Raw genomic sequence first — 26,034 nt, forward strand, 5'->3', positions numbered from 1 at the left:
ACAACTCAGCATTATGCAAGGACATCACAAAGCCAATGCAGTATTAGGCATGCACCTCATGCTTAACAATTTTGTTCAGTATAAATATTGTAACTCTCAATATAATCAATGCTTGAGATGCATGAGGGGCTTTTGCTTAGTACTCATTGAAGTCTAAATATAAATACGCCCCATAATAATTCGAGCACCAACGAAACGCGAAACGAGATCCAGAATCCACTCTAGTGATGATGAAAAAGAAGCTGGAGGTTAATGATTCATTGCCATTCCAAGAGAACAGGACCATGCCCCTTAGTGAGCATCTTTTCGCCCATTCATTGGACCATCATAGCCCAGGCAGAAACCCTAAGGAAGAAGATGCATACCATCAAACCCTTCATATTACAAAACTCTCAGCTTTCTATATTCGTTTCCTGACAAATAAAACACTCTGCAATGCAGTAAAATAGGCCTCGACTGACTCTAGAACCTCTGAGAGACATTGAAATCTTTTAAAAGTAGGATCAATGTTAAAAGATTTGAGGCAGAATTCTATTCCAAAACTAAAACCTTTTCACATGCTTGTTATCATGTCCTTTATTCGGCAAGGAGCTTCTCGGCTTCTCTGGCTGTCACAAAATCTGCATAGTTGCGGTCATTTAACGAATGAAGAAAAAGCGCCATCTGACCCTCCTTGTATTCCGTTGCTGCAATGTGTTCATAGATAACATCATGCTTGAAGCAACTTATTTCTTTTTCATACCCTTTCTGTGACACCTCCTCATGAGTGCTGTACCACTTCTGATTATATGCAGGGTACATGCACTCATCCAAAAACAGGCCCAGCTCTGGTGCTGTAGGTATAGTAACATGCACATCCCTGGTTCCCACATACAAAACAAAATAAAAAAAATTAGTTATCACTGCAAAAGGCACATACAGTAAAAGTTAGTCCACGATTACCAAAAGCACAAATCAGCTTCTCTGCATACTTGGTATAGAGAGATCAAACCCAAGGCCAAATGAAATCGACAGCACTAGTAGCTATTGATTTGAGCACCAAGAACAAGGAAACAAACTCCCATCTTTACCTAAAATGAATCCCTACTGTGACTAGCAGGAGCTGCAATTGAAGCAAGGGATTGTTGCATCGGCATAACCTAAATGTTTTGAACATACCAATAAAACAGCAAACACACAGAGAATGTTGCATTGAAAAAATAGAGACAGCACACCATCACTATCAAAACATACCTCACCCCCCCCCCCCACACAAAAACAAAAACAAAAAAAAACAAAAAAAACTCTTTTGCTAAATATTTGCTTTATTGAAAGATGCATTGAGAATAAGTGATGACAAGCTAATACTGATAAAGGGAGGAAATTCACCCAAGCTTACCCGTTAACAAATATGTTTTTCACACACCAGTATTTTTTATGGACAAGGCTGCCTTCCAAGGATATTATCTCACTTATAGCCTTCCAAGGATATTATCCCACTTGGAAGCCATATCCAAATATTAAGAGTAATAACAGTCTCTTTCTTTGTGCTTGGTTTTTTAAAAGACGTACAATGAGATCCTATGTCTGCTTTGGCACAAAACAGGATTTCTTTACCTGAAGATTGTTTTTTGGACTTTCCAAGGGGAGTTACCACTAGAAAGACTGGAACATTATCGTATTGATATGGTGTCTACAAGCTCACTTCTTGATTTGGCATCCTATGGGATCACAGAAAGCTAACAGGAGGAGAGCGAGCTCCAGGAAAAAGGTCTCATACAACCTAGTAGCTCTCATTACTGTTCGCCCAGGAAAAAGATCATTGCACAGGTGAGCGAGCTCTAGGAAAAACCTAGTAGCTCTCATTACTGTTCGCCCATCCTTCTTGTGCAAAAGAAGCATGGAATTTGCAGGATGTGGACTACTAGGCTTTGAACAAGGTGACCATGAAGAATTGTTTCCTATACCAAAAATTGATAGCAGCATGGATTGATTGGGTGGACTAACTAGTTCGAGTTAAAGAGCGAATATCATTGAAAATAACTAGTACCTAAGATGTTCCAATCTCACTTTTCCATCTACTTTAAATTATACAAATTAACTGGCTCTTTTTACATTGACCAATGCCAAAGAGCCTACAAAAAGAACTCAGCTATGTCAAAACTCTTGAGACGGATTTCGCACAGGTGCGGACGCCGGACAGCCTTGGAGAAGTCTAAGAAGCATAAAGAAGCTTGCCGGCAAGCATCATCAAAAGAAAGATGGATCTCAAGGAGGACAACTGGAGATTCAACTCAAGTTTGAAAAACCTGCTCCAAAATCCTTTTGGAAAAGAGGCAATACGTCCCAAATTCTCTCAAACACATTCTGCTAGAATGTGTGTGCAGCCAGCCTTTGGAACCAATGTGTAGTTAACCTGTGATAGTTTCAGAATGCGCATGTGTGTCGGCCCGAGTGAGCATGCATGGCAATCAGGGTACTCATGAGACAGTTAGGAGAACCCACCTGTGAATACAATGACAAGGTGCACGTGTATAGGAATGGGTAAGTGGCATTAATCGGGGGCTGCCTAGCACAATCTTCCATAAGAATCCTCAAGGCAATTGCTCTAGTGTGCAGGTCCAGTCATTGTTTTAAACAGTTCAAGCAAGAGATAGCTTCAACATCTCCAACCAGCTTCCCATTATTTTGATATCACATCAGTGTGCTTCCTACGGTTTTGCACATGGTCTTAGATGAGGCGAGGTGTTCCATCCCGATAGGCCTAGGGTAAGGGCTAGGGACCCAAGTTAGGGTTAGGGCTAAGCTAGGGCATGGGCTAAGGGCCCTAGTAGGATGAGGTCTAGATTGGCTAAGAGCTTATAACTAATACCCTAGGGCTAATAATGGCTAAAAGATTATAAAGCAAGAAAGCTTATAAATAAAGCAAGGGCCAATAAGAGCCAAGTTATTCCTAGGGGGAACTTATGAGACTATGTGTTATGGAGGTATTCACGCGGTAGACATGTGAGCTACCACAAGCGTGCAAGACCTCATCGCCATGGAGCTGCAAGATGGGTGGTTCGTCCTAGTGGTATGGTGTGCTAGGTTGGGACTATCGATACCAGGCAGGCAGTAACCATTTGGTCCTCCATGCTCTTTTCATATGATAGAACTCATGCCCGAACACATGGACAGGATGATGAACACATGGAAACAAGGTTCCTAAAGCTGGAATTGGAAAAAGCACTCGTCTGGGTCAAAAAAGCAAGAAAAAGCAAAAGTCAAACTTTGTTGACCAAAAAGCTGAAATCACCGTTGGAAAGAGAACGTTGAACTGAGTCAAAAAGCTATAAGCCACTTTTTCAAAAACCAGCTCCAGGGCCAAAAAGCAAGGCCCTGAAGTTGTAAAAGCATAAATAAAGAACTTTGACTATTATTAAAGCAAAAGCAAGGAGGCAAAGCAAAAGCATGGGAATAAAACAAAAGCTAGGGAATAAAGGCAAAAGCAAAGCATGGATAAAAGCAAGCATCCCCTCAAGTATTTAAAGGACCAAGCACCCTCTTGGTGGATCATAGAAGACTCGAGGCGAACCTTGGAGAAAGAAGACTCATCTTCATCATCATCCTCACCAACTAACCTCTCCACCAAAACCGGTGGCTATCACCCCTTCAACCCCCGACGTTCTGCCACCCTACGCCCCTATTTGGAGTACTCAGCCAACTGCCGCTGCCTCACCTGTTGCTGCTGTGCACCGCCTGTACCTGCAACACCATCATTCGCCGCCTAGATCAGTACTGTGCGCCACAAAACAGCAACAGCAACAGCGCTCCAGTCTGCCTGCGCTGCCTCCACCCTCTGGCTGCGCCACCCTTGTGCCACCGATAGCCAGCTCTGCTACTGTCTCCCGTCGCTGCCTGCTGCCTTGAAGAGCCTACACCACCGGCTCCCTGCTCTGTGTACAATCTGCAGCGCCCCCCCCCCCCCCCCCCCCCCCCCCCCCCGGCTCGACTTTGTGCGCTGCCTGTGCACTACTCTGCCCTAAAAGCATCACTGCTGCTGCCTTTATCTGCAGTATCTATCCCCCTCAGAGAATTCAGTTTGAGCAATGCCAACTTCTCTAAACCCACTAGGAGGGAAGTTACCTTGTGGAGACACTTCCTAGTTGTGGATATTGTCCTTTTTCGGATTGGATTGAGTATATAAAGCTTGGTGAATACTTGGGAACATTAGTTGGATTCATTGGATTTCGGTACTAGCCTGGTGTAAGCCTCTTGTGGGTCATCCTCGTGGTGAGCTCAGCATCAGTTATCTTGTGCCTCGACATCGACCCCAGCCCAATCTCGACATCGACACCTTTGATTCAGTGAGTCAAGCTCAACAAGAGGAGATTATGAAGCAAGTGACAAAGCTTTTGGAAAAGGGTTTGATTCGACCTAGCTCATCACCTTTTTGCTCCCCAATTTTATTGGTTCAGAAAAAAGATGGTTCTTGGCGTATGTGCATTGATTACAGGGCTCTTAACAGGTTTCCTATTCCTAGGATTAATGATATCCTGGATAGATTGGATGGAGCCACTATTTTCAACAGGATTGACTAGAAGAGTGGATACCATCAAGTCAGGATTGTTCCAAAGGACATTCACAAGACCGCATTCAAGACTTCCTTCGGACTCCATGAGTATTTGGTGATGCCTTTTGGTCTTACCAATGCCCCGGCTACCTTCAACCGAATGATGGAAAGAATATTTGGAGCACATAGAAAGTTTGCAGTTACTTTCTTTGATGACAATATTGTGCAATCAAAGAATGAAGAAGAGCATCGAAAGCACTTGGATATGGTATTTGAGGAATTGCAGAAGCACAAGTTGTATGTGAATGGCAAGAAGAGTGATCTGTGTTTCCGAAATCTCCGATAGCGGTGGTTTTTTTTGTCAGAAATTCACTACTTGGGCCATATAATGTCCAAGGAAGGGGTCAAGATGGATCCAGAAGAGGTCAAGGCTATTGTGGAATGGCCAGAGTTGACTAGTGTGCATGCAGTTCGAAGTTTCCTTGGCTTTTGCTCTTATTACAGGAAGTTCATCGAGTGGTTTGTTATGGTAGCAAGTCCACTTCATGATTTGACAAAGCTCCGGTGGACCAAAACTGAAAAAGAATCCTTTGAAGCACTAAAATTTTGTGCTAGCAAAGGACCATTATTGATTATTCCAGATCTGTCGAAGCCATTCGTGCTAGAGTGTGATGCTTCAGGTGATTGCATTGAAGCAGTCTTGAACCAAGAAGGCCATGCCGTGACCTATGAGAGTCAAAGACTTCAAGGAGCGGAAAAGACCGCGCCCACCTACAAGAAAGAATTGATGGCTATCATACATGCCTTGGCGATTCGGAAACACTATCTTATGGGTGTTGAGTTTGTTATCAAGACAGATCATCAAAGTCTTAGGTATTTTATGTCTCAACCTAAGATTTCAGAAAAGCATATAAGATGGACTAGCTATTTGGCCCAATTTCATTTTCAAATTATGCATACTCATGGAAAAGACAACAAAGTAGCAGATGCTCTATCTCGAAGACCCATGACCCATGCAGTTTCCATGGGATCTTCACTATGATGAAAGATCTTTATGCTATACATGAAGATTTCAAAGACATTTGGGACAGGTTGCAGAATGGAGACTTGGTGACTTCTTATATCATTAAGGAAGGGTTTCTTATGATGCAAACCCGTTTATGTGCGACCAAGGACTTGAGACCAAAAGTAATGGAAGAATGCCATGCCCCACCTATGGGACATAGAGATATCATGACAACAACTCAGGCTTCGGAAAGTTACTTCTTTTAGCCTAACATGAGAAGGGATATTCAGCAATATGTTCAAGAATGTTTGGTTTGTCAAAAGGTCAAGTTTGATCAACAAAAACCCGCAAGATTGTTGCAACCTTTGCTAATTCCCAACATTCCATGGAAAAGTATTGCTATGGACTTCATCTTTGGATTGCCAAAGTCACGATTTGGCAATGATGGAATATGGACTATTATTGACAGGTTCAGTAAGCAAGCCCACTTCATTCCAGTGAAGAAGACCATCCGTGCAAATCATATGGCAAGATTGTTTATTCAACAAATCTTCAAGCATCATAGATTACCCAAATCCATTGTATGGGATAGAGATCCTCTAACTGCCAGTTTCTTTTGGAGAGCACTTTTTGACAACATGGAGACAAAGCTGAATTTTTCTTCAGCTTATCATCCTCAAACAAATGGGTAAAGTGAGACTGTCAACCTCACTATATCGGATATGCTAAAGTGTTATGCCCTCGAAGCAAAGGATCAATGGGAGAAGTACTTACCATTGGTCGAGTTTGCCTATAACAACACTGTTCACTCTTCGACAGGCAAAGCTCCTTTTGAGATTATCTATGGCAAACCGTTATTGTTGCCTATTTTGAAGACCAAGGAAGAGATCTTTCATGCGGACGAGTTTGGATACGGCCTTTGCACAAGTTCAGAAGGCTATTGAGACATCTCAAGCCAAGCAAAAGAAAGCTGCAAACAAGCATAGAAGGAAGGTCACTTTTAAAGAAGGGGATTGGGTGTTATTGCGATTTCAAAAAGCAAGACTTAGAAAGTCAAAAGCTAAGGAGCTCAAGAAACCCAAGCTTTCACTTATGGTGTGTCCTTATCTTTGTACTTGTTTTTGGTACACTCACTTCAAGGAAATCTAATCAGGCTGTGTGTCATCTCTCCCTTACAATATTCAGCAGCACCACCCCTTCCTGTCGCCCTTCCAAGCCAAGCTCGGCCACTTTTGGGCTTACCTGACCACCCCCAATTTTTGCCCTTATCTGGCAAGTTTTTGCTGGGATTCTCATGGCAGTCATTTTTTTGGGGTTTTTTCACCGTCTCCGCACCTCCAGTCTCTATCGCTATACCTAAGTACCTCCAAATTTACATAGCAAAATATCAATTTGCCGCTTTTCTAATTTCTGGGAAAAATCGAGCAATTGAACTGCCATTGCTGCATATGATTTGGGGCTTCTCGAAAAATCAGCCATCGGTAACTCAATTTTCAACATTTGACCACTAATCTCTATCCCTACACTATATTTCATTACATTTGAGGTTTGCAGCCAACAGTGGGCCACTCTGCAGCCATACTAGTTGCCTTCAGTGGACATTGCATTTGCAGTGTTTGGGTCAAATATTTTGTGAAGGTTATTATGGCTAGCAATGATGTATTTCGCATGCTTACAGTTGAGGACAAATTGGATGGGACAAATTACTCATTGTGGGCATACATGATGAGGCACCTGCTCGTTGCCAAGGGCTTATGGGCAATGGTTACAGGTGACAAGGTCCCTACTGTCATGACCCTGTGAAAATGGAACAGCACAAGTGTGGGCATGGTGGTTGCTGAGCAAAAATATTAAATGATTCACATTTGGGGTGCTCGGACAAAGATAATGATGTGTGGACATCTCCAGGTGTGAAGGGGGGAACAAGAACATTAATGTTTTAATGTTTTATTCATGGGTTGCCCCTAGGCCTTAGTGGCCCCTAGGGAACTTTAATATTTATTAAAGTTGGGTCCTAGGATAATTTTGGGAGAGAGGCCACTCCACTTTTGGAGTTACACGCCTCTCTCATCTCTCTCTCTCTCTAGCTTTTTGGGAGGCGTGCAACCTACGTGCAAGCTGCAAGCGTGGAGAAGAGAGTCGACTGGACTGTTTTGCTGCTGTGTGTTGGGCTGCGTACTGGATTTCTTGTACAGAACAGGACAGGCCGTACAGCTGCAGGTACAGTCCACGTGGCTGCCCGTACAGGGTACAGCTCTGCTGGTACAGGCGACGCTAACAGAGGCTGAGAGCAGGTACAGGTTGTGCTACAGGTTCTGGCGGCGACTGTGCTACAAGTACATTCGTACGGACAGCAGGTACAGGCGGCTGTACGACTGCTGACACAGACGGCTGATTGCAGACGCTGAACTGTACAGTTGGTACAGTCGGGTACAGCAGGCGGATTCAGGCAACTGCAGTACAGTCCGTACAGCTCTGTACGGACAGGTACAGTCAGACTCTGCTGTGCTCTACGGACAGGTACAGGTCGGTGTTGACCTGTCAGTTCTGGACAGTAAGGCGGCGCGCATGTGGGATTTTATCAGAGCATATTTGGTCCATCAGTCGAGTGGTTGCAGGGAGGAAAGTACAGATAGTTTCTTGCAAGTACAAACTGGTATGATTGGCCTCGTGAGTGCAGAACCACGTGCTGATCTTGTAAGCTCTAAACTTGTCGATCATTCTTTCTTTCCAATGGCTTATGTCTGCTGCAGAGTTGTGCTATCTGGCCCCTTGTGAGAGGAGGGGTATGACAGATTGAAAGGGTGGAAACAAAGATTGGACAGTGGATGTATGTTTATGCTGAATTGTGAAACCATGTGAAACCATGTACTTGGGATATGCCAGATGTGTGCTCAAGGTTGCTCTGCTGAATAGTCTTGGCTGATCAGAGGGAAACACAGAGTGTTGCTTTTGTGGGACACAGATCTGTGTGAGAATCCTCTGTGCTAAGAGGTATTGTGGGCTACCAGATTGGACATACAGGTGTAATCCCCTGGCTGGTTTTGTTGTACTCAGCTTTACATCTTTTTGAATTTGAATAAAGAAATACCGAAAGGGGCGCCAAGCTTTGGGGCCAACAGGTGTCGTTTTCATTTCAGATTTGGGGCACTCTAGCTCCAATTAAATTTGTTTTTACATCTGGACTACAAGTGGAAGGGTGACTGCTAGTCTACCGCACTTTGGTTTCTACCAGAGGCCGGTTTCAAGGTTCCGTTGCCGGCACCTATCATCAACTTTCTTAAGGGGGTGAGCTCGTGGTTGACTCGAGGAAAGTCATCGCTGAAAAATTCAGCAACATGTCTGATACAGAAGACGAATATTTTTATCATGAAGAGGAAGAGCAAGAGACCTCTCCTGAGAGAAATGAATCTGAGGATATTCTTGCAGGAGAACAGGCTGCAGATGATGAGCATTATGAGGATGTAACACAGCCAGAAGATGTGCTTGGTAAAGAGGAAGATGATGCTCAGTTTAAAAATCGTTTGGCTGGTGTTATGGATGTGTTTATGCAGCTCACACAAAGTGAGAAGTTTGCTGAATTTATGAGATCCCGTACAGAGCCTGAAAAGAAGAAGAAGGAGGTGCGTTCTAAGAACCTTCCTCAAGGTCATAGTGGTGCCTTGCCACAGGATCCATCTTTTGGACAGTTTCCGAACATGCAGCATGCTTATGGTGCTAACTCTCAGAGTTCCTTTTTTGGACAGCCATCTGTTCCTCAGCAGACTATGCATCCAGGTTATTTTGGTGGTGGCTCGGTGTTCCAATCTATGACTGGGGATTATCCTCAGGGAGGCATGGGTATGCCAGGGACTTTTGGAGCAAATTTTCAGCCTGGAATGCAGGGGAATATGTATGGTGGTATGCAGTCCGGAATGCAAGGAAACATGTTTGGGGGCATGCAACCTGGAATGCAAGCAAATATGTATGGTGGCATGCAGCCCGGTATGCATAATGGTATGTTTGGAAACATGGCTGGAATGTATGGCATGCCAGGTGTGGGAATGGGTAATGTTGACCCTATGATGGGCATGAATGCTGGGGGTAGCAATCTTGTAAAGCCACTTCCATACGATAATCTAACGCCTATGGGTAAGGCGAAGGATTATAAGGAAGGGAGAGCTACTGTGAAATTTGATACATTCAGTGGAGCCAAAGATAAGTTAAAGGCACTTACCTTCTTACAGCAGTTTGATGCTGCTTTTTCTGGTGGTAATTACACAGAGTCCTCAAAGGTGAGAAAAGCTGCGCCTTTTCTCAAAGGCAATGCATTGCAATGGTGGTCTACTCTTCTTCTACAGGGCATAGCACCAACTACTTGGGTGCAATTTAAACAGGTGTTCTCTTCCGTATGGCTCACATCTACGTTTGAGGTGGATGTAATGACAGCATGGCACAAGTTGGATGCTTCAAAGTGTGAAAATTTGGAAGATTATAACAAGAAGTTTTGGGAAGCTTTACTCCCAGTTACTTCTTACCTGTTGGGGTAAAGGCATTATGCCCACCCTTGTAGTGTGTACTAGCCCATAAGTTTTATAGTACATAGTACACTTAGTACTTTTAATGTACTAAGTGCACTATGTGTACTAGTGCAAATATACATGTGTGATAGGAGAGTCACACACTCATTCCATGAGTTGACTTATCCCCACATATGTCTCTCTCTCTCTCTCTCTCCCTTCTTCTCTGTGTATGTCTCCCACATGAAACCCTAACTCTCAGCTCCTTGAACTGGTATCAGAGCAGGCTGTGTTTTAGGGTTTTAGGATTCCTCTAATTTGACTGTGCGTTCCCATGTTGCTACACCTTTAGCCTTCGAATCTCTCTGTGATCGATTTGCTTACAGGTAGCACATCAACTGGTCAACGAGCTGCAGCGCTGGAAGTCGCCTGGGTGTGCTGCGTGTGCTTCATTGGTCGTTGGTCGCCTGTGCGCAGAGCTGTTGAACCAGTCGCAGGCAGATGGTCAATAAGCGCACGCAGGCGTTGGGCGGATACGCGGATGCAGGCAGTCGGGCGTCCATACTCAGGCGAACACGCCTACGAGCGAGCCGTCGAAGCCAAGCAGTGATTTTGTCGAGAGTGGAAGCATAGTCAAGGTGTTAGACGTGGACACCGTGCTGGCCGAACATCTCTAAAGTAGCTAGCGTGCTACTCGAAGAAGCGAGGCATTTCTGGTGCTGGTTAGCGTATTGCTGGCAGCGGCGTACCCATTCGCAGCCTCTTCTGCAGTCGCTACCCTCCAACCATACTTCCGCCTAAGGAGCCCTCCATTGGCTCAGTCTTCTGCAGCACGCTTGAGGATACTCACACCTAAGGAGCCATTCATCTGCACAATTTTTCTGCAACAGAAATCAGCTGATTTCAAAGGTATTTGCTTCAATTTTTTTTTGGGGATTTGCAATTGAGCAGGTACAATCATCAATTGAGCAGGTACAGGTCCAAATTGCTCAATTTTTGAGCAAAATTGGCAACATTGGGTGACATTGGTCACATTTAGGATCAATTTGCAGGAAATTGGATGTCAAAATTTGGGGCTTTTGATGTAATTGTGCCATTGGGCATTCATACATGCTGTATGATGTGAGCAATCTCACATTTGGGGCAAAATTGCAGGAAATTGGAGTGCAGATCAAAGGGCTTTTGTGCCGATTGGGTTGATTTGCATGCAGGCACTGGCATTTGATGCTTTGGGCAATGTGTTGATGCCTGTCAAGCACTCAATGTGCCTGTAAATCAAGGGGCTTTTATGTATTGGATGTATATGTGGCCAGGGGGAAGCATTGTGAAGACTCTGGATGCCTTCATGTGCATTAATGAACCATTCATGATCAGAAATTGATCTTGAATCAAGGGGCTTTTCAAGATTTTGTGCTTGTTGAGCTTGGCAAAGCAGCAGGGAAGACTTTTATGCCTTGAACCCTCAGAAATCCACTTGCAGTCAAGGGGCTTTTGCCCAATTTCTGTCCGGGACTGTTGTATGCAGTGGTGAGGACTGTCAAAATCTGATTTTCACTCATTTGGACAGCCAGGATAGCATTTATTGCTACTGTACTTGCTGGTACAGATTTGGTACAACTTTGTACAAGTTTTGGCATGGCTGTACATTGATTTGAGTGAGGAAAAGGTTCATTTTCAGCTGCTATACTTGCCGGTACAGATTTGGTACATCATTGGTGAGCACTTAGTACTGCTGTACAGTACTTTGGCAGGGGAACAGAGCACATTTAAGGTGCTGTCATAAATCTGCAGCAACCAGATTTTGGTGATTTTATCACATTCAGTGGGAAGAGAGTTGCATTATGGACGGGAGCCTCTATCGTGCCACCCGTGTATGACCAGGACGATATCTTATCCATGGGATTGTCACTCCATAGGAAGGCCAAGGTTTTCACATTCTTTCGCACCAGATTCATACTCGACTAGAATGTTTTGTACAAGTTTCATGAAAGGGAGATTTTGTCCATTACATGTGCACGTGTATCTATCTTTGCATGTCTAAAACTATTTTCGCATGACTCGTATTTGTGTATTTGCCTGCTATGATGTGCCACTTACTGAGCGGGGACGCGTGCCAGTGGGCCGTGAAACTTGTCCCGTCTTTCGATATGTTTTGTTGCATGTGAACAAGTGGTAAATATAGTGTATTCATTTATTTTAATGTGTTATTCTAACCTTTGTATTTATAAGGCTCTGTATTCACATTCATTAAAATTATTGGCCATGGGCAATAATAAATGTGGGTGCCCAAAACCCATTTGAAGAAAGTCATGTATGTGCCATAAAGAACACACACATATTAGGCTAGATGGGGACCACGTAAGGTGAAGACGTGGAGGCAAGAGCCTTGGCCAGCCCAATGCTCTCCCTTTGCTGCCGACATGCTGAAGCAAACACGGACGCTCTCCCTCGTGGTCGACGTGCTGAAACGGAACCCGTACACTATCTCTCTCTTCCAGCCGACTGAAGAAAGGTGGACTGAAGCACCTAATTCCTTCTCTCTTCCAGCCGATTGAAGGAAGGTACCCGATTCCCTCTTCATCCAGTGGATTGAAGCATTCAACTCTCTCTCTCTCTCTCTCTCTCTCTCTCTCTCTCATCACACCAACTAGAGGTCAAGACTGGGAGAGCAGCACGCATCCCTCGAGCAGAGCGACGTGGCCATCCGGGGTTCAGTGGGAGAGGACGCCCATGCGGAGTCATGGGCGGCCAGGCTAGTGTGGACGGCAGGCCACACACTATATAGCCTGGGGGATGAGGGGCAATCCTCATTCTTCCTCTATGGCTGGGTGGTAAGCCAGAGACCGTCCCCTCTTGTGGTAACGCCCGTAGTGGTGTTACGAGAATCTAACAACGCATGTTCCAGACATTTACGGCATCCTCAGATCGGATGTATGACATATTGTACCCAGACTATGGGACTCGATGGAGTTAGGAGTAGATAACATATCATACTTGTATCACCCCTTCAGCATATAGAGATGCATTAGTAGCCCTAGTACTCCATCCACACCCTCTCGTTTGTACACCACCATTGAGTCCCCTATGGTCGTGTTGTTATACTGTACATTTTATATTCACTCCACATTTTTCTCTTGATGACTGGAGGAACATCATTGTACTACTTGTTTGTCTCATAGGCCAATTTTGGCCTTTTGCAGACGTTAATCTCTCTCTCTCTCTCTCTCTCTCTCTCTCTCAGAGCCCTTGTGTAACAGGGTTACTGCTCCATACAACATGTACCTGCCCGAATCTAACTGCACCTGATCTGTACCAGCCTATAAGCGGCACCGTACTACTCCACGTGGGATGGCAACAGCTCACACTATAGAAACAGGTTTTTCTACTCTTATCTAGCAAGATTTTTGGTGCAAATTAAATCTCTCTACTCTGTTTTGCAGAGCTTCTTTTATAAATGTTTCTTCTCTCTCTCTCTCTCTCTCTCTCTCTCTCTCTCTCTCTCTCTCTCTCTCTCTCTCTCTCTCTAGGATTTTGTGAGATCCTATGTCCTTGTGCTTACCCTGACCATGCTCTCAAGTTTTGAGAGCCAGTGAAGGTCAGTGGGCCTGGGAATTTACGAGCAAAGCTTTCATTTGGAGTACCAGGATTTCCTCCCTCCGCGGTGAATCACCCTGCCAAGTGTTAGTACGGGCGTGCCTGTTGGTGCACGGTCCCAGAAGACCAGTGTAGTGCGGGTGCTTAGCCCAATGAAGGTGGGAGACTTCTTGTGACTTGATCTTCATCAACAAATGGTTTCGTCACCGACAACATCTATGGTATTCGATTCATTTGTATTCACTCCATGTATGGAGGAATCTGGCTCATAAGCCCATGAAACTTATAATCATCAAATACTCCAAGAAATACAACTTGTATTGAGGGGGGGGGGGGGGGGAGAGGAAGAGAGAGAGGGGAGGGGGTCGGCCCTAGTGGTGGTGTCAAGTTGTGTTTAGTTATTTTCAGATTTGTGGATGATTATGTTGTACATTAATTGTCAAGGTTAAGTTATGTGAGCTTGTGCACTTGTTTTCCAATTGTGGTTGATCTCCCGTAGGGGGCAGCAGATTGGTTTCTTGAACATGGGGGAATTCTAGAGATGTTGTGACATGCAACATTTCAAATGACATAGGCATGTGCCGACAAAAATGAGCCAACTAAATCATCTAGATTCTACTCTCCAGAAAGCTACTCTTGCATTGGCATCATTCCTGCCATGAATCAATGGAGCATTAAAATCCTTCAATTTATATCCAAAACAGGGCATACTTACCACATGTTCACAAGCCACAAAACACATCAGAATACAAGGCACTCGCACGGTTCACGATAGGTGTCCCAGGCCTGTGAACTAGACATTCATAGCAAGCAAACACACAAATACAAGTCACATGGAAACAATGTCAAGCATGCGAGCATGTGGGCATATGCACTTGATTTATGGACAAATCTCCCGCTCATAGAACGTGTACATCACTGGTATTTTCAGGCACGAATTTGGCACATCGAAAAGCGCAGAACTAGGACCCAGAACACTCAGAACCAGACTGGCCACATTTGGGTGCGAGAAATTGGCCACATTTGAGCACAAGAAACTAGGGGAAACCATATAAATGGCCAAATGATGACATCCCCCCGCACTTCTAAATAGCTGTCCTCAACTGAAAAGCGTCGAGGTACACTTGTGGAAGCTTTGGATAGTCGGTGAAGAGGTTCACGTCAACCCACTTTGCATCGATGAAAAGATAGTTTTTAAACTTCACAAAGTATCGCCTTAAAAGATTGCCTCCAGGTAGCTTTCTCTCCTTGTGGAAGACTAGTTCAAGTATTTCTTGGAGTTCATCAACTTTTGGCGGCTCTTCCATGACAAGCTCTCGTGGTATTGACCTAACGTACTTCCGCAACAAGCTTACATGAAAAGCATTGTGAATCTTCCAATGATTAGATAATGCCAACTTGAAGGCAATCATTGATCTGCATGATTACTTTGAAAGGACCATAATACCTAGTAGAGAGCTTTGGATATGCTCCCTCTTTACCTAGTCTCTTGCGAAGTCGTGCTTTCTCAAATTTCAGCAATACCCAATTTCCTTCTTTGATGTCCAATTGTCTTCTATGTTTGTCGGCAGCCTTTTAATGCTTATCTTGAGATCTAGCAATAGCTGCCCGTACTTGCATAAAGGCTACATCAAGATCTCTTACTCATCAGCAACAAAGATCTCATCCTTAGTGCGAAGGATGGGTGATAAAACCACTACCATATACAATCTCAAATGGAGCCTTCCCTATGGATACATGTACCGTGTTGTTGTAGGCAAACTCTACAAGCGATAAATACTTTTCCCATTCTGTCTTTTGATCTGCAACATAGCATTTGAGAAGATCTAACACGGCTGAATTTGCAGCTTCACTTATGACCGACATAAGGAGAAGCATGGTATTCGTCCATTACCTATTGCCTCATGTCAAATACAACGCAGAGGCAATTAGGTTTCATGAGATATCCTTCTTTTATCACATAAGATACATGTGCATGACCAACCATCAAATCAGTCCATAAATGTCGAAAATCAGCATATTGAGGGTACAAATCACGCATGGTAGACAAGTCCCCATGTGACGCAATCGAAACTGCAGCTACATATGGTCTCCTGGACAATGCATTTGCCACTAGGTTCTTCTTTCTAGGAGTGTGTACAATTTGAAAATGAAACATAGAAAGAAAATTTGCCTTCCTCGTTTGTTTCTAAGAAAGCTTCGTTTGAATGAGAAAGTACCGCAAACTTTGGTGATCTCTCTTGACTATAAAATCAACCCCAAGTAGATAACGTTTCCAAATCTTCAAGGCATGAGCCAAGAGTTCTTTCTCGTAGACATCCAAGAGTTCTTTCTCGTAGACATCCAAGTGAATCTTGGCATCTTGCAATCGTCAGCTCTCATAAGCTACAGCATGACCTTGATTCAAGACATCTCCAATGCAATCCCATATGCATCACATTCTAAACTGAATGATTGATGCAAGTCTGGAATGATCAACACCGACCCATGTATGATTGCATCTTTGAGATAATGAAAGGCATCCTTCTCATTGTCAGTCCATTTGAATGATGCTTTCTTCTTAGTGAGCTCATGTAACAGCGAGGCAATAAGAGCAAAGTGTCTTATGAATAGCCTATAATATGAGCATAGACCAAGAAAACTTCGAACTTGGTGTACATTAGATAACTCCGGCCAACTTCAAATTATATCAATCTTTGTTGGGTCCATACAAACACCATCTTTTGAGACAATGTGACCCAAATTGTGGATCTCTAAAAGAACGAATTCACTCTTCTTGGCATTAATGAAGAGTTTGTGCTTTCCTAGCTTATCAAAAATAATGGCCAAATCAGCTCAACGTTCTTCCTCATTCTTGGCGAACACTAAGATGTCATCAAAAAAGACACTTGTAAATTTTCGATATTCATTTACTTGCTTCATAATCTCCTCTTGTTGTGCAGCACTTACAAGATATGTGGATCTGTTAGGTAGAGAACTACCTAGCACAAGATCTAAGTGATGATTCTCCGGTCTTACTCTGCAGGCAATGTATCAGCATGGGCACGAGAGACTGGGGGGAAACCATATAAATGGCCAAATGATGACAGATTTCTTGGTCATCGTTTTATACATTGTTGACATGCTACTCACAAGGCCCAATGTTGAGAAGATTTCAACCTTTAAGGCTAAATTACAGGCTTCTTTTGAGATGTCAGGTTTGGGCCCGTTGCATTACTATTTGGGCATTCAGGTCTCGTAGCATGATGATGGGATTGTCTTGATGCAGTCAAAGTAAATACAGAGACTGCTGGAAAGGTTTAGTCTTCAGGATTGTAAGCCTGGCCTGTGGCTACACTGTTGTACATAACAATGGAGGAGCCCTAGGGTGCCCTAGATCTGTCCCCTAAAACCCATAGTAATGAAGGTAACACCAAGCAATTAACCCCTAAAAGAGGTCCAAAAAGGGGATTTTTACTCCCATCTATGACCACAACCAATAGTTGCCAGAGTAAAGCTGAAAGGTGAACACCTTAAATAAGGAGATTATATTTCCATTTATACCAACCAGCAGGCCAACTCGACAACCAGCAGGGAAGGGAAAAAATCAACCTATAAAAAGGGCATTTCTGCCCCCCATTCTTCATCTCTCATTCTTGCCTCCCCTGTTCATGAGCAAAGACAGCAACAGAGAGCAAGAGAGCAGCCTGATGGATAGAAATCAGCAGAATTCCAGAGTAGACAGACAGAACGTTACCCAACAAGGTTTACCTAACAAAAATTACAATAGAAATGCGAACATTGTAATCATCAAATGCAGCATAAGGTATAACTGGCAGAAAAAACATGCAATATGAAAGATGAAAAGATAAGAGTAAAACCTCCTCAAGGTTGTATCTAGCATGGACTCTGGAGCACAGCCCCTGAAGATGGCTATAGCCAAACCAATCATTTTCCTGATTTGATGGAGCATGAAGCTTTGTCCAACTACTGTGCACTTGACAAACTCTGTATTTCCTACAGTGAATACATCACCAGCCTCAAAGGAGACAATGTAGCGCTTTGCACTAGGGTCTTCTGCCTTCACTCTCGATGTAAAGTTGTGGAAATTATGGGTACCAACATAATGATTCAAAATGCGGTTCAGTTTTGTGCGCTCTGCTTCTCCAAAATGAAAAGAATTGTCTTTTCCTCCCTCAGGCACATCATTAATAGAGCCAAGCTCTACCATCTGTTGCCCTTGAAGAAAAGCATGATAACTCTCTTCCACCTTGACAGGTAACTCAGTTTCCAAAGGCATGCCATCTCCAGAAAGCGATTCTAGTGCAACAGCCATGGAAGGTGCAGCGTTGTCATTGGCCATTTCATGCATAGAAGATGATTCTAAAACAGGGCTCGGCCCATCAAAAACGTCAGATGTGACACTTCCCACCTCACCAGGCATCAAGTTATTACATCCCTTGCCTACTCCTCCTGGTATTTTTCGCCCTCTCTCAGAGCATTCCAAACACTTGGCGAATGCACCTTCTTTCCCTTCACTTGCCAATACGCTCTCTCTGTCTCTGTGAGTGCTTGAGTCCAAGGCAAAAATTGGAATAACATACTCATACCTTCTGCGATCACAAAATTTCTTGGCACTGAAGGAGGGTGTAACTCTCTTGTACCCAAGCAACCGGATCTGCTTGGGCAGATGAGTATTGACCCTTTCAACAAATCCTGGGGGGTCCACATAGAAAAGCCCAGACACAACCTGCCCAACAGCACTTACCCCCTTGTCGGTCCTTGCTGCTCTCATCCAATCCACCTTTCTAGGGTTCCCATCAAAGTTATCAGGCAGAGCTCCTGCCTTTGCAAGGGCTTCTTCTAGTTCACCTTCAATGGTGACGGCCCCTGGATTCTTCTGCATACCTTGGTAACCTGCCCCACAGTATGCCAAGAGCATCGCAATCTTTCTCCTTTTTCGTGGCCGTGCACGAGGACCATCATCTAATGTGGTATCTTTATCACAGACACTATCATCTAATGTGGTATCTTTATCACAGACACTATCATCTATGCCATGATCATCAGCTATTTCTGCAGATCCCTTGTTGCAGAGACTGTCTTCAGTGCCATGGCCACCATCAGCTTCATTTCTTTGGCCAACTGTTCCATCCAGACCAAGATCTTCCGCTGTGCTGGTTGTTTCCTTTCGGCAGAGATTGCTATTATCCATGTCATTGCCTTCAAGTTCCATGCCTCCAAGGGCCTTTGCATTGTCTACACTTGGTGATCCTGCAATGCCAAGCTCCTCTGCGACAAGTTTTGCAGTCTCCTTACAGTCCCCCGTCTCCATACTAGTTCTATTCAGGTCATCAGTCCTTCCCGCTTCATCCACCATAGTTTTTGGTTTCAAGCATCTGCCAGTTGCATCCAGACCCTCTCTAGGCCTCTTCTTCTCAGTCAGGCTTTCGTATCCAGCTTCACTGTTTTCTGCAACATCATCATGGACTGGCAAAAAAACCAGCTCAGGCACAGTACGTGGTTCAGTATCAAGGCGCCATGCTTCTCTGCCTGGACCTTCTGAAGCCAACTGCACATCTCCATGTTCCAAGGTCTCCTCATCCCTATTGCTGTTTGAAACAAGTTCGACACCAATTGGACCTTCTGAAGCCAACTGCACATCTCCATGTTCCAAGGTCTCCTCATCCCTATTGCTGTTTGAAACAAGTTCGACACCAATTGCCTGTGTGTTGTCCAAGCTAACCCTTACTTCAACTCCATCCAAGCGATTCACAAGCTCGTTCTGATAACCTTCCCCGTCATTGTTCTTCTCAAACTTGATGGAGATCTCTAATCCATCGCTTCCAATCGCGCCACTAAGAAGATCAGAACCGTCCACAACAATCTCTAACCCCACTTGGTCGCCTTCGACGCTATTCTCAACTGCAACCAACTGGATATCCGAACATGGAAGCTCGGGATCCACATCCACTGCATCATTAGGCGTAGCATCGTGGGAGGCGGCAGGATTACGTTCCATGGAACCTGTGTCTCCAGCTGTTGACCTAGTGTCTGAGCCTATGACACTAAGAAGGCTTTCATATTCAATCTCTTCGTTGGGCGGTCGACCTAAGGGTTTAAGCACTACTATATATATATATATATATATATATATTATGGGAGGGACTCATGTGCCTTCGGGGCTCGACCAACTATTGATGTCTACGGCATTAGAATTCAAAATATAAATAGTATATATATATATATACTATTTATATATAATATCAATAATAATAAGTGAGGCCAAAAAATTTCATCCTTCTAGGCTACCATTCAAACAAGATGCATGGAGTCTTGATACAAAATCTATTAGCCAGTTACTAGGAGTGCAAAAGACTACGTATAAAATAAACAATAAGGCAAAAATTGTCGCCCATCTCGATTGCCATACAAACACTGTGCAAAGAATTTTCATCATATGATTAATCTTTTGAAATTATTTGGTAAATCAAAAAAAAATTATGCTGAGAATTATATTACTACTAATGTAAGAATGGTCACTATAAGCTTCGCTTTTTTGGGTGCATTTAAACTCCCCATGTCATCAATTAAGAACAAAACTCATGCGATAGATGGGTTGAGTGACAGCTATGGGTAGCCATTTCTATCAATTGTGGGCACCATAGATGACAATCAAAACATGAAAGGCAACATAATAAGCTTTTTCGTATCTTATATGAAAAGTAGTGTTGCAACTAACACCACCGCTCATCAAAGCAACATTCTTACACAATGTATGTAATTAGACTATATCAACTGTCATCTAATATTTTTGGTAATGTGTTAGTTGTTTTTTATTTGGTGTTTTAACTGGAATTGCTACTTAAGAGAGCTATGAAAGTTGAATGCAATGTTCACAAAAAACATTTTCCTCAACAAACCATAATTAAATTGGATTAAAAAAGGGGAAGGACACTAATTACAAAAGGGAAGGACACTAATTTTCCTCAACAAACCATAATTAAATTGGATTTGCATCTAAAAAAAAGGAAAGGACACTAATTACAAATAGCAATCTGCAACTAGTTTTTCATTTAAAAATATTTTCCTTCTAATGCAACACATTAATTGTGGGATGAGCCCCACAACCAACGCAACACATTAGTTGTGGGGTGAGTCCCATAAGTGAGCCACTTGGCCACTTTGAGGAACACCCCACACATTTGTTAATGAACAGTGCCTCGAAGCAGAGTCATTTTCTTTGATGTCCATGGAAACAATAACAAGGCTTTGAGATGCCAAGTTGCACACCTTGTTATCACACAAGAGAGAGGTGTAGAGCCCTCAGTAATAGTAAATAGCATCTAATGTGTGTGGGGCTATGGCGATCGTTTGCCCATGTGCATGATACACATACCAAAGCCTGCTTGAGGATATAAATCACATAATTTGTGATTCCTATATGGTTTGTAGCCTTAAAGTGTTAGTAGTGAAAAGTAGACCCGCCTTAGGTGACTTGGTAGTTTATAGTTCAACTAATCAAGGAAGAGGTGGAGTTATGGATCTAGGATTACACTTTATTAACCTATTAAAAGGCTTGTACATATGCTTCATAATTGGGGAATTTTGAGGTTTTATGAGATTCAATGTTTTAGGGTTTCAAGGTTGCATTCACTCTCTCAATCTTGTGTGTGTTGCATTCACTCTCTCTCAATCTTGTGTATGTTGCATTCACTCTCTCTCAACTTTAAATATCAATCCATTATTTGATTGTGCTTACATCTCATTTAATTGTGCACTCTCTCTAACTTGTGCATTGCATTCACTCTCTCAAACTTGTGCATTGCATTCACTCTCTCAAACTTGTGCACTCTCTCTAACTTGTGCATTGCATTCACTCTCTCGACTCTTAATATAATTCCATCATTTGATTTTGTGTACATCTCATTTGATTGGTTTGCTCAATTGTGAGCTTCTCCCACATGGTATTTGAGTTTAGGTTAGTTAAGAGCCTAGTTCTAGTTTTTTTTACTTGTGAGATTTTTTGAGAGAGAGAGAGAGTTCTTATACCATGCACAGTTCCCACCTCCTGCCAAAATTATGCCTACATAAGGCATAAATTTTCCACCTATAAACAATGCAGATATGTTGGCAAACATTGTGTCAAATTTTGGTTTAAAAAATTTGCCTAGCAATGGGCAGTGCCCATGGTGCACTTTTGAAAGGTAACCACCCAAAGAACCAGCCCAAGCCATCGCCATCCAAAGCTAGAACGCGATTAACCCTGAAGGTGTGAATGCCCACATGTTTAAAAGTGATGTCCTTCTCAATAAAATTGTGAACATCAAGGATTGAACCCGAGACTTCATCCTCCCTAACTCCCTAGCAAGGTAATGCTCATTTTATGCTTATCAAGAGTTTATTTAGCAAAGATTGAACCGGATACACCAAGGATTCTTATCTCTTCTATAAGCTTTTCTTAGTTGTCCCTCTGCTAATTTGAGTGTGAGGTATATTCTATTTACTAAGAGTAAAGAGTAGAGGAGCGACACTCTACCTCGAGAGATAAATTATTGATTCGCTTTTGCAAAACTCCTTAAAACACAACCCCTAATCTTAGAGAAACAATCTTAGACTTGATCAACTAAATAGCATGTAGAATCAGCTACTACAAAACAAACTAGTCTATCTATAGTACCCAACGTCGACAAGGATGCAAGTTTGACCACATCGACTAATCACAACTTGGTTCAAAATGACCAACCGACCATATCAGATTACAAAAAAGTCCCATATGAACTTAGTGCATCTCCCATGGCTATCTATCATTTGAAACCTCAAACAACCCTATAACATGAGAATAGTGTGTCGTTGGTTTGTTGTCCCAGCACTTACTAATGCAGTCACATAGCCACCATCCACTGTTTAAAGTGGAATCTGCTACACAAGCATGAATCCTACTTGGTAGTGCCAAGTCTACATAACCCGTCTCCTAAAACAATCTGGCCATAGTGTTTAAACTAGGAACTATTGCACAAGCATGCATCTTATTTGGTAGAGTGCCAAGTCTACATAAGCTGTCTCCTAACCATCTGGCCACATTTGGCCAGATGGTTCCCGTGTTTAAACTTGGAACTACCTTACCACAACAGCTACTCCTCATATAAGGGGCCTTACAAAATAAAGCACAGCCATAGTAACAACACAAGAGTAGAGCATTGAGCAAATGTTTTGCCAACAAATACCACCTTTTCCCATAAAACCATTTTTATCTCCTCCACCCCTCTTCAAAATTAGACTCTATATAGATGTGAAGGGCTAAGTAAGGAGGCTCCAAAACCATTCTTTGAGTGGCAAATCATCACAATTTCTCTCCCTCCATGCTCCAACGGCTCAGTGTGGTTGGAAAATATCATCCTCTCACATACGATTTTTGTTTTTGTGAAAAACCATGGTTTCAAGGCTTGAAAAATACAAGCTTAAAAGCTCATAAAAATCATTTTTTTGAGTTGTTTCTTGCCAAATCTCCATGCTATAATTTCTTGTGAGCTCCACACAAGTTCAAAAATCTTCTCTTAATTTTTTTTACAAAAACAAGAAGTTTTTCAATAATTTTAAGCCCTAAAACACATTTTTTGCCAATTTAAGCCTAAAAGAACTAAAAATTACCTAAAATTACCCCCAAAAAAATCCTTACAAAAATCCCTTTAAAATTTTTTTGAAAAAGAGAAAAAAAAATCAAAGCTTCTCCAACAATTCTTGGTTCTTTTTTCCCACTTTTCTTGAACGTCCACCATGGAATCTACTCCTAATTCTAATGAAACCACAACGTCAGTCCTCTAACAAGATGATCGAGTTCAAGATGGTGGATTTTCCAAATCCCCACTTTCTCCATCAATGTAACCCAAGAGAATTCAAATCTTCGAGCAATTACTTCAATATGAGCAACAAAAACATCTCGACCTTAAGCAACAACTTGTCTCGGGGTAATAATGGAGTTCCTACCCGATCCCGAAGATGCACACATCACCAAGATCATCAAGGCTACCTTTGACGCTCAAGAAACTAAAAAGGACAATAAGATAAGCTATCACACTTTTCTTCTATTAAATTTAATAGCAAGAAGGATGCTCGTCTTGTGCTCTCATAGTTGATTCAATTGGATTACTATTTTTCTGAGGAGACCTTTTAAGAAAAAGATTGTGTGTTTCTGACCACATGGTTGATCGTGCTTCACTTTGGTGGCACATTCTCTATAACAGTCTTAACAAGCCTACTACTAGGAAAGAGTTCCAACATAAGGTGAAAGCAAGCTTTTTACCATCGTAATTTGCACTCAAAGCTTGCGGTGCATGGGACACTTTACCTATGCCCAACCAAGAGGCTAAATCTCAATACACCGAAAAGTTTTAGCAAATTCTCCAGCAACGTCACATGCTTGAAGTGGTGCCTAAAGATACTATTCAACGTTTATAAGAATCTGGTCTTGAAGAAACCATACAAGCCGAGGTAAACATGTTTAAGCCTACATCACTTGATTAGTTCATGATATAGATAGAAAGAAAGGAAGGCTTAATTGAACTGGTAAACATGCTTAAATAAGCGTGTTTACTAATCTAATGCTTCGAACTTGAACAATCACCAATTCACAATAGGCAACCTTTTCCTCGTCCTTTCAGTGCTCCTTTGGATCTCATTCTTTTAATGGTTTTAATGTAAATAGGAAGCCTTGGGGTAGGAAATAATAATAAACATAGTCCTCCTATTTAAAATGTAAAGAACTCTAATGATCAAAGAAGTACAATTCATCCCAAGCCTATTAGGCAACACTAATATTGCTAAAAAGCCTCGCCCTACATATTATAAGTGTAATCAACTAAGTTATTGTTGCTTGATGTTGGAAGAATTCCAAGACGCTAGTAGCTCAACTTTACAACATTGAAGCATCCAACGATGATGGTGCCTATGCTCAAGATTAGTATGAGGATATGGTACATGTATGATGATGGTAATGGAGAGATCGAAGCGATATGCCATGTAACCCTAAATTGGCTTATTCATTAATTAAAATGAAGGTTAAAATCAATGGTCATGATATCACAGTGTTACATGATGGGAGTATCGATGATTTCATTTTTGAATGTGCTATTAAGAAGTTGTAATCAGAGAAGTATCCATCTCTTTATAAGGTCAACTTTGCATTTCAAGGTACACATTATAATGGCACTAAAGAGGCTCTTTAATTAGAAATCATGATGAGTCCTTAAGGATAAATAGAAAATAATTTTCTTAATTGTACCTTGCACACTAGTGATATCATCTTAGGTATGCCTTTCCATTATTAGTTTAACCCATAAATTGATTACGACACACTCACACAATGTGGATTCCACAAAGTAGGGCACCAACTTGCAATTATCTTTTGGTGAACCCATCTCTAGCTATTATATAGCCTCATAAATTAAACTATTAAGTGATTATTATAAGGTTTTATTTTTATTCTAAAAATAGAAAAGTAGGGCACCACCCTGCAATTGTCTTTTGGTAAAACCATCTCTAGCTATTATATAGCCTCATAAATGAAACTATTAAGTGATTATTATAAGGTTTCATTTTGATTTAAAAAATAGAAAAGTAGGGCACCACCCTATAGAGACCTAAGCAATGGTGCAGAGACCTCATACAAGAGTATTTAAGAACCACTAAGTACCTCCACAGTGATGGTTTTTTTTTAAGCCCTTTAGCCACAAGGTTCCACTTATGGAGATCAAGAATATGGTCCCAAGGCTCCATCACTAAGAGCCAAAAGTCCTACCTAGATTGCACATGGAGATGGTTATCTTCTTGTGTTTTTTAAATATTTTTAATTTTGTTTTTTTATTTTTTTAAAGAATAAACTAGTTTCACTTTCACAATTCACCTAGGAGGCTCTATTCTAACTAAAGAGGGCACACTAAGGAAGGTGGAGTACTTGGCATACTCTAAGGTCAATCTTAGGGAAGATTATTGAACTAGGACCAAAGCCTAAATGGTTATCCAAGTAATAACTAGAAAATTGATAGACCAGATGCCTAACAATGCAAGCAAGCACTCAAACAAATAGTAAATGGAGAATCATAAAAATATTTAAACAATAACAAAAGGTGAGGATGGGTTAGAATACACCTGGGCAATGAGGAAAATCCTATCCATATCGAGGTTGCATGTCCACTGCATGTTGTAATTATGGATTTGGTCTACACGACTGCACCTCAATAACCTGTTATTCAATACTCATTCAGCAAGATCGTCATTAGATAACCATAGTGCATAAGCCTGCTCCAGTTATTCATCACTAGGTTTATTTTCCTCCTCATTCAGGTGTGCTTCATATATATATGTGTCCTTTGGTATACTAGGCAACGGTTTGAGTGCATCCTCATTGTGAAATGGCATGGGTACTA

The 26,034-nt window shown here is 42.2% G+C and overlaps 1 protein-coding gene across 1 annotated transcript; it reads right to left on the reverse strand.

Moving 5' to 3' along the window:
• Window positions 1-220: 220 nt before the first annotated feature.
• Window positions 221-19,708, reverse strand: LOC147627697 (tRNA pseudouridine synthase 1-like). The gene is made up of 2 exons (XM_086814643.1): window positions 17,491-19,708; window positions 221-859 (listed from the first exon to the last, which is right to left on the reverse strand). Exons 1-2 carry the CDS (start codon window positions 19,629-19,631, stop codon window positions 577-579), a joined length of 2,424 nt encoding a protein of 807 aa, XP_086670769.1. The 5' UTR covers window positions 19,632-19,708; the 3' UTR covers window positions 221-576.
• Window positions 19,709-26,034: the final 6,326 nt, after the last annotated feature.

This window comes from Cibotium barometz, chromosome 20 (genome assembly GCF_041138505.1).
Source record: "Cibotium barometz isolate CiBa-2024 chromosome 20, ASM4113850v1, whole genome shotgun sequence".
In the NCBI taxonomy this organism is placed as follows: Eukaryota; Viridiplantae; Streptophyta; class Polypodiopsida; order Cyatheales; family Cibotiaceae; genus Cibotium; species Cibotium barometz.

Bases quoted from the DNA above. Each gene is read 5' to 3' on its own strand.
- LOC147627697 (XM_086814643.1), bottom strand. From the start codon at position 19,631: ATGGAACGTAATCCTGCCGCCTCCCACGATGCTACGCCTAATGATGCA. The intron at 860-17,490 runs GTTTTACTCTTA...TGTGGGAACCAG, and splicing joins CTAGATACAACCTTGAGGAG to GGATGTGCATGTTACTATAC.